Here is a 15725-nt window from a genome sequence, read left to right on the forward strand (position 1 = left end):
CCTTCTGGAAAAGGTCATGTGGGAAGGGTATGTGCATCATGCTTGGGTTTCTTTGTTTGAGGAGCTGGGGTGTGATTTGCAAGCCACAGCTACCTGAGGTGTAGCTTGAAAAACGGCACCTCCAAGGCAGCCTCCACTTTTTCTAATTTACCTCTAAGAAACAAGCCATCTGTTACGAACTTTTGGGACTCTTCTCTCCACTATCAACAAGTTGTAAGTGGTTTTTCTTCAGAAATATATTTAGAAGAAGTAGCTGTGTTAGTGTGTGCAAGCATATCCAACAAAACCTGGGGGGGGAATAAATAATAGTTTTAAAATAATTAAAATAATAAATAAAATAATTGAAAAGATAAAAAACCTGTGGCACCTTGAAGATTGTTATTTTTTAACATGAGGATTCATGGACAAGTCCATTTCTTCAGACATATGGAGTAAAAATAATTTCTCTGCCTAGCTCATCACTTTCCTTTATCAGGACATGGAGAGAGAAAGGGAGAATCGTCTTGCAGATTCCATCTGACATCAGTCCACAAGTTCACTCAAAAATGTGTGCACAGAACTTAATTGGTGGCAATGTAAAGCATGAGGCATGGGTGGACAGAATAATGTGTTTTTATTTCCCATAGAGGTATTAGGAGAAGATCAATCCCTCTTGGCCCATCCCTTTTCTCCCTGTATTGTTTTCTAAAGTGCATTTATTCTGTGTATTTTCTGTAAATGTTAAACAGGGAATAAGTGATAAATAAAATGTTTTAAGTACAACTTTGGTGTGTTTGTTGTATCAGACTATGTATTTCTATTCAAAATACCATTGTAAAACCTGGCTTTCCCCGTAATAATGTCTCAAATTACCCTTTAACCAACTGTGTAAAATGTTGACACAAATCTTTTAAATAAATCTGGCTTCTGATTCATAGAAATGTAATTCATATAAATTTATAAAGCTTTTTATTATTTTTACATTAACTTTCCTCAGGATGGTATTTTAGAAGACTAAATGAAACATGCTTCCATGAACGGAGCAAAGGGAAACGCATATATACGGATTTTAAATATATGCAAGCAGTATGTTTGAAATAGTCTCCCAAATTGTGTGTTTGGCTTGTAAACTGTAATTACAATACTATACCCTCCAGTTAAATATTTTTGCATTAATATATTCTCTGCCAGTCACCATTTGTTCCTTAGAGACTACAGAGAACAGAGAAGCCTTTGTCCAAAATAAACACTTGGAGTTGGAAGGAATAAAATAAAAATGAAATTATAAATGGTGATTTATTCCAAATTATGGATTGGTTTGATAAAAATTATTTTTTCTCTATTCACATGCCAAGGAATCATGTACTATATATTCCAAAACATGAATTGCTTAAATGTTGACGGCAAATAAATTAGTTGAGATGGATGCAAACCAACTATCTAGAAATGGAAGGTGTGCTATTGCCATTGTGTCTGGAAGGCCCTGCTGTCATGAGATGGAGGTCTGAGATTTTATGGTAGGGGCAAGCATTTTTTTCTTATTTTCAAGTTAGTAGGTGAAAACTACACTTGGAGAGGCGAGAAAGTCACATCAAGGTTTAAAGACCAGTTCTTCCAAACCCAGGAACACAACCAGCACTTTTTATCTGACTGGCAATTTACTGCCACAATTTATGTGACATCCCTCTGGAAAAGTGTAAATGGCCCATAGGATCTTGCCTGTGAAATAATATAAAAAACTGGGCCTAGCCAGCATAGATGAGGATGAGTAGAGCTGCTGTCTGGTAACATTTGGAAGGGAGCACACACCCAGTCCTTGAGACAGAAGAGAGGGGAGGCTGTGCCAGCTAAATTTAATTATAAATTATTATTGGCTAAGCTACAGGAATTGCTAAATCAAGTAGCAGTGAGCTGTTTCTGTTTCAAGATACACCTAATCTTGAAAGCTCTGTTAAAATCATCAGTAAACTTGTACCATACTCTGACACTTCCCACACGTTTCTTTCAGATGTATTTGATTTTCATGGCTTGTCAGGGAGCATTTGCTCCTCTTTGCTTTTGACAAATCATAGCACTTTTCAAAGCATTTAATATAAATATTATTTAAGGCATCATTCTGTAAAAACATGGATAATACATGCATACAATAAAAGAAAATAACTCTTGCTGCATTTTTAATTCTAACCACTGAAGCTTTCATGCCAATATTTTAGCTAAACTAGCTGTGCATGCAAGCTCCACTTTCTGGAATGTGTACCTTGTCTAGAAAGCATATAACACAGGTCCTTGCATAGAAATAAGCTCTTTCCCCTAAATACGTAGCACACTTAAGACAGGGATAAGCACAAGTAATATTAAATTACCAAACATATGTTTCTGCTAGATCCAAGCTACAAAGCTGCTTACATCTTTTACATGTCATGCTAGGGTTCTGGTGTATTGTCTGTTTTTCACTTTACTGTTAAACACACATCATCAGAGAAAAGAAGCAAATAAATTCATTCAAGAGAAGCACATTTAGTGTTATATAACTCCCAGAAGGAGACAAGCATCGGCATCAGAAAGACTTAGGTATGCTTCCAGACAGGTCTCCTGTCACTACAAATCAAAACACTTTGTGTCCCTATTCAGTTTTTGCCTTCTTACATAGTTCTAAGAGGAGAGAGTGAGAAAGAGCCAGCGGTAGGAAAACAAGAGAAGGTCACAAATAGCAGACCCCATATAAAATGCCACGTTCTGTGCAATAAAAGCCTCTTCTTTGAGCCTGAGTCTTACTACTGGCATTTCTATACACATCCTGAAATCCAAGAAGCTGAAGGAGTATCTCCCACATTTCCAAGGGACGAGTGCCTTAAAGTCAGTGAAGAATACTTTATTCATGTTCTTGCCAATAGTAAAGGTTGGGAAGGTGGCAACATGAGACAGGTTATTATCTGCAGTGATGCCTTGTTTGTTTAAGTCCTTCCCAGCTGATATTAAGTCTATTTTCACAGTCCAGTCATTGAAAGACAAGCCATAATATATTTTTATTTCTTCAGTGATTTGGACTATAGTTGGCACAGTTCCAGAGAATTTGAAAGCTGCTATTTTGCTGTATTTTATGCACTGCCATGTTTAAAGTTATTTATATATTTACTTTGTGAGTTTTAATAATTGTGCTATATGACCACCTGATTTCCAGCACTGGAAGACTAGAGGGCAACTAGAATATTAAAAATAATCAATCTAACATACTAAAAAAGAATGTGTGTTTCTGTTAAAGCCATTGCTCCAAAATCATAAAATGTAGGCAATTGAAATCTGGCGCACATACTAAAGAGATCCCAGGTTCTTTGCAGCATGATGGAGTTTTCTGTTCCTTCACATGCATTGATTTTAATATGGCCATATGATTGGAGCCTGCAATACCATTTTCAATAAATAGGTGGCAAACATCCCTAATCAACGCATAGATGTACAGTTAATACAGTATGCAACCGGTGAGAATTAATCTAAGAGTTTTCTCTCCCTTCCTCACTTCTATGAAGCACCCACCCTGTACAAGCATGAAGTGAGCAGACCTCTCCCTCATAGACTGTATGCCTTTCACCATGAGTATGTGTCAGCCATACATAGCGAAAGCAAAATGTATCCGCATTTGATAACTGCATAACTTTTTTTAAAAGGTTGTGGTTTATTCTAATCCAAGTTAGGCTTGGAATTTTTACTGGTATTAAATAAATACAGTGGACCCTCTACTTAAGGAATTAATCCGTATTGGAATGGTGGCTGCAAGTCGAAAAGTCTGTAAGTCGAATCTCCATTGACCTACAATGCACTGAAAACCGATTAATCCCATAACCAGTGGTTTTTATTCTATTTTTATTCCATTTTGGGTTTTTTCTGGTCTGTAAGTCGATTCTCTGGCTGCAAGTCGAATCTAAATTTTGCAGCCAGAGAAGTCTGTAACTCGAAAAGTCTGTAAGTCGAGCCGTCTGTAAGTCGAGGGTCCACTGTAATTTGTTGGAAACAAGACTGTGGACTTAATTGATACTATTTCTGATTCAGTAGGGTTCTTCTTTAATTCTTAAAAACCTCTGTGCATGTGCACAGCTAGAAAAATGGCAAAACTGTCTTGACTATGGTGTCAGAGCTGGAGTAATAACTTCCATGGAGTAATCCACATGTCTAATAAAATTTAGTTGGAAACTTTGTTCTTGTAACCTCTGTACATTGTCTGTTGTATTGCTTTTTGAAGGTCTGTTCCATTTACATTTGGTTACTTTCTTTAGAAATGAGATAATCCAACCTAATATGAGCCAAAAGGTCAACTAGGACAACAGTGGCACAGTGAAATGCATGTTTTGTTGTTTCAGAAATGTATGGAATTTGAGGCAACCCCTGCCACACCACAAACAAACCAAGATTGCACTGCTACCGATGAGGGTAACAAAAGATTGTAATATATATCACAAGTAATAAAGTGGAAAATCTATATATACAAATTATTCATTGCAGTTGGTACATTGAATTCTGTGAATGTGGTTGATCAGCCTGAAAATAAAGTTTAGTAAGTGGGAGATATCAGAGAAGGGATGGTTATTAAAATTAATCAATGTAAAATGTATGAATAACCTTTATATTTCAATATGCCCACTTATTCCTGATACTGTCAGTTGCAGTCACATCATAAATGTTGGAAAATGTACTTGAATTTAAATATATCTGGCATAATAAATACAACAGTATGCAAGAAGGGGGAAAAATACATGATTACATTTGTAAATTTGTAGAGGTTTCTCCTTGATTTGTACTTTCTGTTTGCAGAGAGTGACTCAAAAATTGTCCAGAAGCTCCAATGTATAACCGTGATCGCATTGGCCATTTCTGTAAGACAATGTATACAAAAGTGAAAAGTAGATTGGCATTACTTATGATTCAAATGCATAAAAGATTATTGAAACTACCGTGAGGAAAATATCTGCTGTATTTTAACAGTAGTAACCCACTGTATTATGGAACAAATCATGGAATAGCACCAGACATTAATACAACTTTTTTTTCTTTAAGCTAAACTAGACATGACACTGTTCATGCAATTAGCATTTGTGTGACTGGTTAGACATGGTATCCAATCAAAACTGAAAATCTGATGAAAGTTAAGGTTTTAGTCCTTTGGCTTTGTGGTGGTCTGGTAGGGATTAGGGCACCCTTACATGACTGACTGTATCATTAGACACACTTGAAACATTTGCCTTCAGAGAGGGCATCAAATGGTAGCTTCTATTTTTTTTTCTGGTAGAGATGGGGAGAGGTGTTTTATGCCTTCAGCTGTCAAAATAACTTGTTGGCTCTAGGTGCTTTGCATCTTAACTTGGATGGATTGGGGGTCACCATGTGCTATTCCCTGGATCCCACCTGCTCAGAATAGTTGCTTTGGTGGACTATAACTCCCATGCTGGCTTGACAGTTCTGGAAGTTGTTTCCCAAACATACCTTTTCCAATCTCTGCCATTCATGGTTATGACTGAACATCTTTGTTCCGATGCAAATAGCAGGCATAGAACCCCAGGCTAGTATCCTATTGCCTGAGAGTGAAGTGCAAGGGAAGTAGCAAAAGCAGCTGCTCCACTCTGACAGGTTGACCACTGCATAACTGAATGTGTGACCAGTCTTGGAACCGCTGCAAGAACAGGCACACAAGGAATCTGCTGGAGCAGGAGTAGCAACACTTAAAGACAACCTTCTTGCTCCATGTTCAGGCAACAATATACTAGTCCAAATCCACAATGGGAGTCTAGCAGGGAAGCAAAAGATTAAAGAAGCCCTATTTCAAATCTCTCCAATTTCCCAGTATGGACTACATGCCCCATGTCTCTTTATTACAATTATTAACTGCCTGAAAAACATCAAATCTAGTAAATTTCATTGTCTTATATTTGTTGCTTTTTCTGTGCTGTTACACAGATTAATCAATAATAATCATCAAGTGCCCTCAAGTCAGTTCTGACTCATGGAGGCTCTTTTCAACGTTTTTCAGGTAGAGAATACTCAGAAGTGGTTTACCATTCCCTTCTTCTGAGGTTGCCCTGGGACTGTACAGCTTGCCCAAGGCTACATGGGGTGGCTCTTCTCTCAGGAGGCAAAATGAGGAATTGAACTTCTAGCTCTGCAGCAAGATACCTAAACCACTGAGCTGTCCAACCAACTAGTACACAGATGTATACATAAAATTTATTTTTCAAATATGTTTTTGTAAGAAGCTTGCAAGTAAGTGAAAGATGGCAAAGATGGAGGATAAGATCAGAAACTAAGGACCAAATAGACATATAGACCACATTGTCCAAAACACCTTGAGCAGGAAGAAGCCTTAATATAATTTTTAAAATAACATTTTGCATTTATAGATTGTGGTCAAGGCAAGCACATTTAGAAAATTTCCCACTTTTCTCTGTGTCCATCTTTTGTTTTATGCTGTGCCTTTTTTATTTTTATTGTAAGACTGAGGAAAAACTATTTTTAGCTGATTGGATGTAAGATGCCGTCATAAAATGTTATAAATAAACAAGAACATATGTAGGCTCCAATTCTTTATCCATGTAATCAATTAATTGTCTTCAAGTTGATTCTAAGATATAGTGACTCCCACAGAGTTTTCAAGGTAAAAAGTACTCAGAGGTGGTTTACCATTTCCAGAGACATAACTAGTAGTTTTAGTGCCAAGAGTACCACAGCAGCCTGTTGGAGGATAGTGTGCTTCTCCTTTGGTGGAGAAGAAATGGCAACCTATGGGAAATACACTGTTTTTCACATGTAGACCTTGGCTTCCATCATCTTATTTGTTGAAAAAATTAATTGCAATTCCATCAAAAAAAAAAAAAAGAAAAAAGAAAAGAAATGGCTACCTTCAACAATACCAGTGGACAAAAGAACAAAGACTTGTGACATCTCTAAGGCCAGAAATCAGACATTGTAAATAGTCTGTAATTAAGGCCAAGAGCATCTTAGGGTTGCAGAGGAGACTGAAGGAGCAATAAGAAGTACTTTATCTTACAGTTTGGAGTCCTTTGGGAACAGCATGGTTCACTTAATTTTTTGGTCACCACACAACATTCTGGTAATCGTGAACCAGTCTGGTCATTATCCATGCATACCCATACCCTTTTCGGTCCCTGGCAGGGCTGTTTTTTTTTTTTTTAAGAACAAGTAGGATTGCTCCATTTTGGTTTGGTTCTGGCATGTGCGATCATTAGGACTGAACCAATGGCACCCATCAATAAAGTTAAAAAGTTTTTTAAATCCAACTTTCTGTGGACGGGAAGACAGAAGAGGAGGTGGAGGAGGATATTTCTGTTGCTGTTTGGTTTTTATTTAAAAGTCCTGCAATGCAGCACTTGGTGGCAAGCTGACTCATTGGCATACAGCTTAACAATTATTCCCAGCTTTCCTCCACTTGGTGCCAAGCCAGACCTATAAATTATTTTAAAAACTGCAGTTTTCCCCTGCTCCCTATGGAGAGGGAGAGAAAAGAGAATGCAGTGGAGAAATGTATTTATTTATTTGCTTGCTTGCTTGTGTATCATTTGTAGGTTGCCTTTCTCCTAATGAAAGGAATCAAGGCAGCTCACAACATTAAAACAAGTAAAATTTTTAAAAAATGATACATTATACTTTAAAAACAATTAAATTACAATAGTAATTAAAATACATTAAATGATTACATTAAAAGCCAGAATCTGGGATTCAGCTATGGTTATCAAAAGCCTGCCTGAAGAAGTGGGTCTTCAATTGTCAGTGGAAGAATAAAAGGGAGGAGACTAACCTAAGGAGAGCATTCCACAACCTAGGAGCAGCCATAGAGAAGACCTTTAGAGGCCCTGTGATGGTGATGGGACGAAGAAGAAGTCTCACCTGAAGTTCTTTAGAGCCAGGAAGTGTCATGGTAGCTTTGGCGTACAGTGTGGTTTCCTATCCCAAAACCACCCAATACTTATATCTGTATGCAAGGAAAACCCCAAATAGCATATCTCATCTCAAAATGACCCTGTTTAGCCCGATCCAGCCCAATCTAGCAGGACTGTCTAGTTGCACCCTGAAGCAGCCTTTCCAAATTTGTGAAATTAGTCTTCAAAAGGATTCCATGCTCAAATCCTGAAGACCAATCAGCAAACAAAGCAAAATCTATAATGTCAAGATGAAAGACGCTTTCGTTGTGCTACTCAGATTTTCATGTTAGTTAAGAATTTCCTTCTTCTAGTCATGGGCTTCTTCCAACATCTGTTTCCTCTTTAAGACTAACAGACTTCCTTTAGGTCCACAGAGTTTTCTTAGCATGAGCTTTGCAGATTGTAATCCTCAAAAACCCATGCTATAATAAATGTTGGTTATACAGGTGCCACAGTTGTTAGAATGAGAGTAGGAAGCAACTAATTAAAGGTCTAGTAAGGTCTGTCCACAATGTGAAGCTTAAAACAGCTCCTCTGTCTTATGAGCAGCCTTTAATTAGTAATATCCTCAGTTAGCTCCCTCCCAACATAGTGCTACTAACGTAGGAAACTAACAATTAAATCGCTGATAGGAGGAGAAGCTAGTGTCACTTTAATATACAAACTTTTGAAAAGCTTTTCCTGATTTATGGCTGGAATCCAAAACATACTTTGTAGGGAGTAGATTCCTTCATTCTGAATGAGATTTAAGATCTCGGACCTGGCAGACCCAAAATCTCATCCAGTTAGTTTTTGGACTACAACTGCCAAAAAGTTATTTTTGTCTCTATAACTATCAGAATCCCATCAACAACTCTGGGGTTTATAGTCCAAAGAAGTAATTTTCCCATTTCTGGGGAGGGGCAAGATGAAATTGTTGTGTTAAAGACATTATATTAAGTGCCACACAGAAACCCAATAAGAGACATATTTTCAATCAGGAATGGGTGATGCTTGTTTTCTAGGCTGTTAAGTCCCAGAATCCCATAGCAACCAATTCTGCTGGCTCTAGGATTCTATGAGTTGTAGATTTTTTAAAAAAATTAAGGTTCCCATCTCTGCTTTCAACTTATTTCAAACAAGCAGTGCTTCAGACATGTCATAGGACAGTATCTTGGTATGGACAGCATCTTGGTATGCAGGTGAGGCCATGACTACACTGGCCATTCACCTGCAATTTACATCAGATTGGGCACTGAGGAATTTGAATTAGCATATACTATATCCATTGTGGAACAGTTTTTGAGCAGGGTTCTAAACAACAGAGTTTTAAATAACTTTCTGGTGATCAGTTTGATATTACTTTTGTCCACTTTCTCCTAGTGTGATTGCCTGATATAAAACAAAGAGGTGCTTGCCGGGTGTTTGTTCTCCTCAGCCAAGTGTCCCTTGACTTCAAACCATTGCTTTGGGGGGAAAGGGGGTTCAGCACTGGAACAGAGCTTTGCTAGAGCACTTAGAGAACAATTAAAAAAAGTAAAAACTGTCACATTAGCACTTGTTGGCATCTTGTTAAGGCAGCTTCTTCTGTAGCTGCTGCCCTGCCCATAGAACAAGCTCAACAGATCATCCAGCCTTCCCTGCCAGTCAGCCAGAATGAGTGTGACTTTTTCTCCAGGCAACAACGGATTGCCAGGAGAGGGAAGTGGGGTACATCTGAAAGCAGTGTGGCAGCAGGTGTGTGCGGGGGAACAGACAGGAGCAACTACAGTACTTGCAAACTTGAATGCAGGAGGGAGATTATGGGTTACCCACATAAATCTGCCTCTGCCCCTGCTCACTCCTCCAAATCTATATGGCTACAGTGATTTCACTCTGGCAAACCTGAGTTCCATTGGTGCAAATCACAACCATAACTATTTTCCCTGCTGTGTAGTTGCAACCTAACTATGGAAATTCTTCTGAAGACGACTTTTGTAGAATTCAAAAGATTTCATACCCTCATTCAGTTTGGCCAAGTAAGAGGGGAAAAAATTGCTTTATTTTTACACTGCTCACCTTCACAGGGTGCAGGTAGCCATCTCCTCTCAGTGTGCCCAAGGCTTCCCCAGGTAATTCTTCTTCATCCTGCAGGCTGCGGGTTAGATGTGCAATGTAGGTGGTAGCCAGAAGGAGCACATCCAACTTCGAAAGCTTAGTATCAGGGGGCACAGAGGGAAGGGTTCTCTGGAGCTCCAAGAAGGCATGGCGGAGAGTCTGCACACGGCTACGCTCTCGGGCGGCATTTGCAGCTGCTGGTCTCCCCAGGGTGCTCCCAGTTCGTTGTCCAGCCAAAGAATCAGTACCAGATATGGAAGATGGCAGAGAGCTGGCATCAGAGCAGGCCAGAGGAAGCTCCTTGCAGTTGTCAGACACATTTCTGTAGTCCATTGGTGCAGATGAACCTACAATCAACAAAGACTCTTAAAATAAGGAGGAACATTTTGATGGATTACTGTCACCATCAGAAGTTGAAACAATTTTTTTACTTCTGCTCCCAGAATCCCGTAGTCAACATAGCTTCTTGTGTTCCAAACAAATAACTTTTCCAACCTTTGTTTACTATTTTGAACCAATCCGATTGCTTGTACTTCTGCATCCGTTTTCAGCACACAGAAGTGTTTTATAGTTAGAAACTCTTCAGTCCAATTTCCTTAGCTACCCTCAGTTAAATCTCAGTCTTTGGTTATTGTTTTAACATGGAATCATTGGGCTAACATTAAATCTGAATCATTTGTCTTAAACATGTACTGTAGATCTGGAAAAGTACAGTATGTGCCATGAGCGAAACCAAGAAATGTGCTCACGGCATTGGTCAGAGTTCTAAATAACTTTTTTTAAAAAAGAATAACTGGCCTAAAAAACAATTATTAAATAAGATGCAAACCTGAACATGTTATGTGTTTAGGCTGTAATCATAAACACACCTCCGAGTGCCTATGAAATGGTTACCTAATAAAACCAATGGGACTCGTTGCTATGTGCTATTAAGTTGGATCAATTAAGTTGTGAGCCTAATAGGGCTTTGAAGGTAAGTGTGACATTTAACAAGTGGTTTTACCAGAGCCACACCCTCATGATTTTCCATGGCTGAGCAGGGATTTGAAGCCAGGCCTTCTGAGTCCTAGTCCATTACTATATGACTACACCACACTGAGTAACAATGGGACTTCCATCTGACTAGATATGTTTAGAATTAGGGTCCCTGGGCAATATTAAATTAGTTTCTCCATTGGAACCAACAAAATATTACCTTGAAAGATTAAAATTACATGATTAGTTATAATCCAATTTATTTGATCTTTTCCCCCTCAAGGAAAGATATAATAAATTTGACCTATGACATAAATAGTGCTGATTTTTAAAGCATTTCAGTAGGGATAAAAAAAGTTTTGTTTCATTTTTCATAGGAAATGTAAATACTGTACTTGTTCCTGTTTTGTTTTGGTGACTAATTTGAATAAACAACTGGTACTATATAAATAAATAGACACAAACAATGTCTGGCACTAGACACAAATAATTTCGGTTTCAACAGCCTCCATAACAGTTAATACAGTGAATACTGTTTAAATCCAACAAAATGAGAACTAATCATGACTAGGGTTTTTTGCTGGATCATTTTTGCTGTGCATAGATACAATACATTATTAAAGCTGATGCTGGCTTAGGTACCTTCTATATCATAAGCTCACATTCCATACAAGCATATCCAGCAGCACCTTTTGATAAAGAAACCTGAGGATGATTTATAGATGAAACATTTTAAACAGAGCAAGCTTAAATTATTTTTAAGTCCATGTAAACTCTAGCAATGCTAATCAACCATGAACTTTTTTGTATCTGATGTGTGAATGTTGACAAAGTGGCTGTGACAGGGAAGGAGTGCATTCCTCCAAAGTTCTCTGCCGTTGTAGTCCTCTTTCTTGATCTATATTAAATGAATTGGTACTTTTGCTGCAATCTCAAAATGAAAGGAAAGGGGCATACAGGCTAAAGGGAGGCCAGGAATGGGGGGAATTATGCTCTCTGTATGGTTTCTTTTCTGGTATTAGTTTAGGCCAGCTCTGATTTTGATCTGTGATCTTTGATCCACTTTCTGGGGAATAAGCCCTATTGCTGAATATAAAAGGGACTTGCTCCTGACTGAAAACATACACAATTGCCTCATAAATGTACACAATAGTTCAGAATTAAATAATCGTTTCTTGTGTAAAGGATGTCCGTGTTTTGCAAATGCTTATATAAGTTCATGGATGAGTCCAGTTCTTGGCTCCACATGGAAGTATATATTTTGTTCATTATCAATCTGTAACTGTGTCATTTTCAGTTCTTCATTGTTGGTTTTGCAATGATCTATAGTTAGGCAATAAGCTCTGCTCTGTCTCTGCTCCATACTTTCTTTGAAATGTGGTGGTCTGTAACTTATTCTGTGAATTCCAGCGACAGATATCCATTCCCCCGCCTTTTAGGGAAGTGCAAATGGACATTTACATTTAGACAACTGTCAACCACTTCTGTTGTATCTCTCCATTTTTTAAAATTCTCAAAATTCATCTGGGATTGTCAACATTCACCTATGAATGTCAACATTCAGCACTTTTCAGACCATTGCAGCAACGCAAACATATTGGCTGCAATCCAACAAAGTGTTATGTTCACACAGATAAAAACCACACATGCAGCCACAGGTTTCTTTTGCTGTTTCTGTTGTGTCAGACTGTCCTCTACCGCCTGGACAGACAAATCATATTTAGGAGAGGCACAGGCACTCCTACAAAAAATACTTGTATAGACATAATGGATTTTTTAAAAAATATATAGGTGGAATATTTAATCCATCATGTGCAGTGTAAGTTTGCAGTCGTACCTTTTAATGATGTCCTCAAGATCTATTTAGAAGTAGTCACCATGAAATCAAGGATGGTGGTTCCTAAGATTCCAGTGAGCAGTCTAAGATTCAGCACCTTTGCTACTGTCAGAAGGAATCTATGCATTGCAATTCTCTATCTTTTGTTTTTATATGCTTCTATATTTTTCCTTTCAAGTTTTATCTCCTTCACTTTTATTTGGGGTTTTCCCAATTACACTTGACTAGATGTTGAATTTCACTTGCTCTCTGCTCTGCTAACATTACATGCCTGCTGTATTGCCATAGAATGTGTATATTTAATGCTATAAAGGTAATGTAGTCAGTAGCCGTGTTAATTTTTCCTTCCTTCACTCTAGCAAGATTGCATTCAGATAATTAAAGGTAGATTAATAGTTAGAGATGTGTGGACAGTTTTGTCCTGATGAAAGTTTCCACACCAGAGATTTCCATATGGATATTTCTTCTGTTTGTTCTAAAGAACACTGAACAGACAGTTCAGTAGTTTTCTGGAAAGACAGTTTGTCACTGTTCTCATTGTGGTAAATAGACTTTAATGGGTTCTTGAAGACCCCTGGGGATGATTATTCCGTGCTTGCATTTAGTTAGAAAGATTAAATATTTCTCACATTTAATGTATTAGCATTTGTCTCTTTTGCGGTCCATCCTTCGACAAGACTAAAGCAAGCAAAATATATAAGTTGTGCATCCTCCAATATCACAAGTTGTTACTTGAGCAGTAACAGGAATATTATTTCCTTTACCAATGAAAACATTTGAGTGGATGGTAAACTTTTGATTGCGATATGTAAAGATTCTGTGCAGTGGGAGACATAGAATTGCTTGAGCTTTCAAATTTTATTATCTCCAAGTCAATATATTATTGGGCTTTCAGGATCACTACACAGCACTTAAATAATTAGTCAACGAGGACTAACAGAAATGTTAAAATATTAAAGTGTTAAATTGGCTTTGCAATCGATTATACATCCTGTATAATTTATTTGAATTATTCTATTTAATCATAAGAATGGGATGGGATCAGTGAAGTTGCCATTGTTACACACACTTACACAGGTCTTTTGGGTATACAAAAAAAACCCACATAACTTAGATGGATTTACTTCTGCTTTGAGTAAATATACATAACTTGCACTGGAAGACATTTATTGTGGCCCAAGATTTCACAGGCCAAAGCCATCTGCCTTAGTTACAGAATCAGTGGGCCCACTGTATCCCACAAAGGCATATGCCAGGGAATGAATAAGTCTCTCCACCTTTAGAGTGGGAAAGGATTTCTTGTTTTATTCACTGACCTGCATTTTTGACTTAGTCTCCTATTGCTGTCTCCCTGGGATGAATGCCAGAGGGGGTAGCCCTGTTAATCTACAGTAGTAAAACTATTAGTTTTCCACTCAAAGCGGATCTCTGCACAAAACAGTATTTCCAGATATATCCACTTTTTATTTTTGTCTATTTTACTGGGCAGCTTGTCCAAGGTACAGCCCCTTGAAACCAATTTTGTCTCCTATGTACAATTTGTACATAGCTACATCATCAGGGCACAAACAAGCATATGCGGAGAATTAGAATGCTCCTCTAGTAAGAGAGCTCAACAAAACAAAACAAACCATTTTCTCCACGCTGTTTTTTTTTAAACCCTAATTATTCACCCCGTCGGCTACACGGAACAGTCCGTTGTAAATCGGAGTGCTTGCCATCCTAAAGCCAACCAGTGCGGTCAGCAGGGAGAGGATGGCACGTACAATCCCACACCTTTGGAAGTCACCAGGTTAGGAAAGGCTGAAGCCTGCTGTTTTGAGTCTGCTACAAAAACTGCAGAAGGAAACATGCACTGCCTCCATCTTCTAAACAAATGAAAGGACTATGAAAAGAAGCAATCCCTGTTTCAAAACCTCAAAAAGTTGCAACCTTCATTTGAAGTTCGGAATCCTACCTAACAGAAGCCAAGGGCACAAACTTCACAGCAACCAATGCGCTGAAACGGTAGACAGACCTCGCTATACAGCCCCTGCGTATCTCTCAGTAGGATAATGTGATTAGAGACGCACCACTCGATCATCTTTAAGTTCTTTCTTTTTCGCCCTTGGCTTCTGAAGGTTCAACTAACCCGTTTTCAGGGCTTGCTTAAAGTTTCTCATCGCTGCCATGGAAGCTAACATTGCGAGCGACTTATCACATTGAGTTTCCAAGGGACAAAAATTGCGACATGATTTCCCACTGACCAGATCCTATATGCAGATCTTTGTTTTCACGATTTACAACAAATTGCAAGCTGCCTGAGGGGATCTCTAGATCCAAAGAGGGAGCATAAATCGTTAAAAAGAAAGAATAAGAAAACGGGAAGGGGGGGGGCAGAAAAAGAAATTAGACAAGATGCGCTGTTAGGAACAGAGCGCAAAGTTTCATACCAAGGGGCTATTTGGAAAGAGGGAGGCTAGAAAGTTGCATGAGAGAGAACTTACTTCAGCTTCTGGGTTTCCCACAAGGGACGCACACGGAGAGCGAGAGACGGCCCGGCCAGCACCGATCCACCCCACAGTGGAGGGAGTGAAGAAGCCTCTGCGCTTTTATAGGACTCGCCGGAGTGCGCTCACCTCCGCCTCGTCTGCCGCGGCCGCGGCTCCTCCTCTCGCGTCGCCCCCTGGCCTTCCTGGCGCTCTCCAACTCTTCCCCCTGCGGGACCAAAGCTGGAGGGAGGCTGCTTTAGAGGGCCAGCGGCGCTGCTGCTGTCGGCTGGTTGCAGAGGGGAGACCTCGCCCCATTCCCTCTTCCTTCCACCGGTGCCTCTTGAGCCTGACCAGAAAGTTTAACACCAGCCGCGGTGAGAGTTTCCTGAGATTTAACTCAATAATCCGTCTTCAAGGCCCAGGCTGGCCCCTCCGATGAAAAGCACTGCACAGTGCATTTTC

General features: G+C 39.0%; 1 protein-coding gene across 1 annotated transcript; it reads right to left on the reverse strand.

Annotated features, from left to right (window-relative positions):
- Positions 1–3700: 3700 nt before the first annotated feature.
- Positions 3701–15495, reverse strand: TCF24 (transcription factor 24). The gene is made up of 3 exons (XM_020811241.3): positions 15279–15495; positions 9942–10327; positions 3701–4845 (listed from the first exon to the last, which is right to left on the reverse strand). Exons 2-3 carry the CDS (start codon positions 10311–10313, stop codon positions 4732–4734), a joined length of 486 nt encoding a protein of 161 aa, XP_020666900.1. The 5' UTR covers positions 10314–10327; positions 15279–15495; the 3' UTR covers positions 3701–4731.
- Between the last annotated feature and the right edge of the window lie 230 nt (positions 15496–15725).

Source organism: Pogona vitticeps, chromosome 4 (genome assembly GCF_051106095.1).
Source record: "Pogona vitticeps strain Pit_001003342236 chromosome 4, PviZW2.1, whole genome shotgun sequence".
In the NCBI taxonomy this organism is placed as follows: Eukaryota; Metazoa; Chordata; class Lepidosauria; order Squamata; family Agamidae; genus Pogona; species Pogona vitticeps.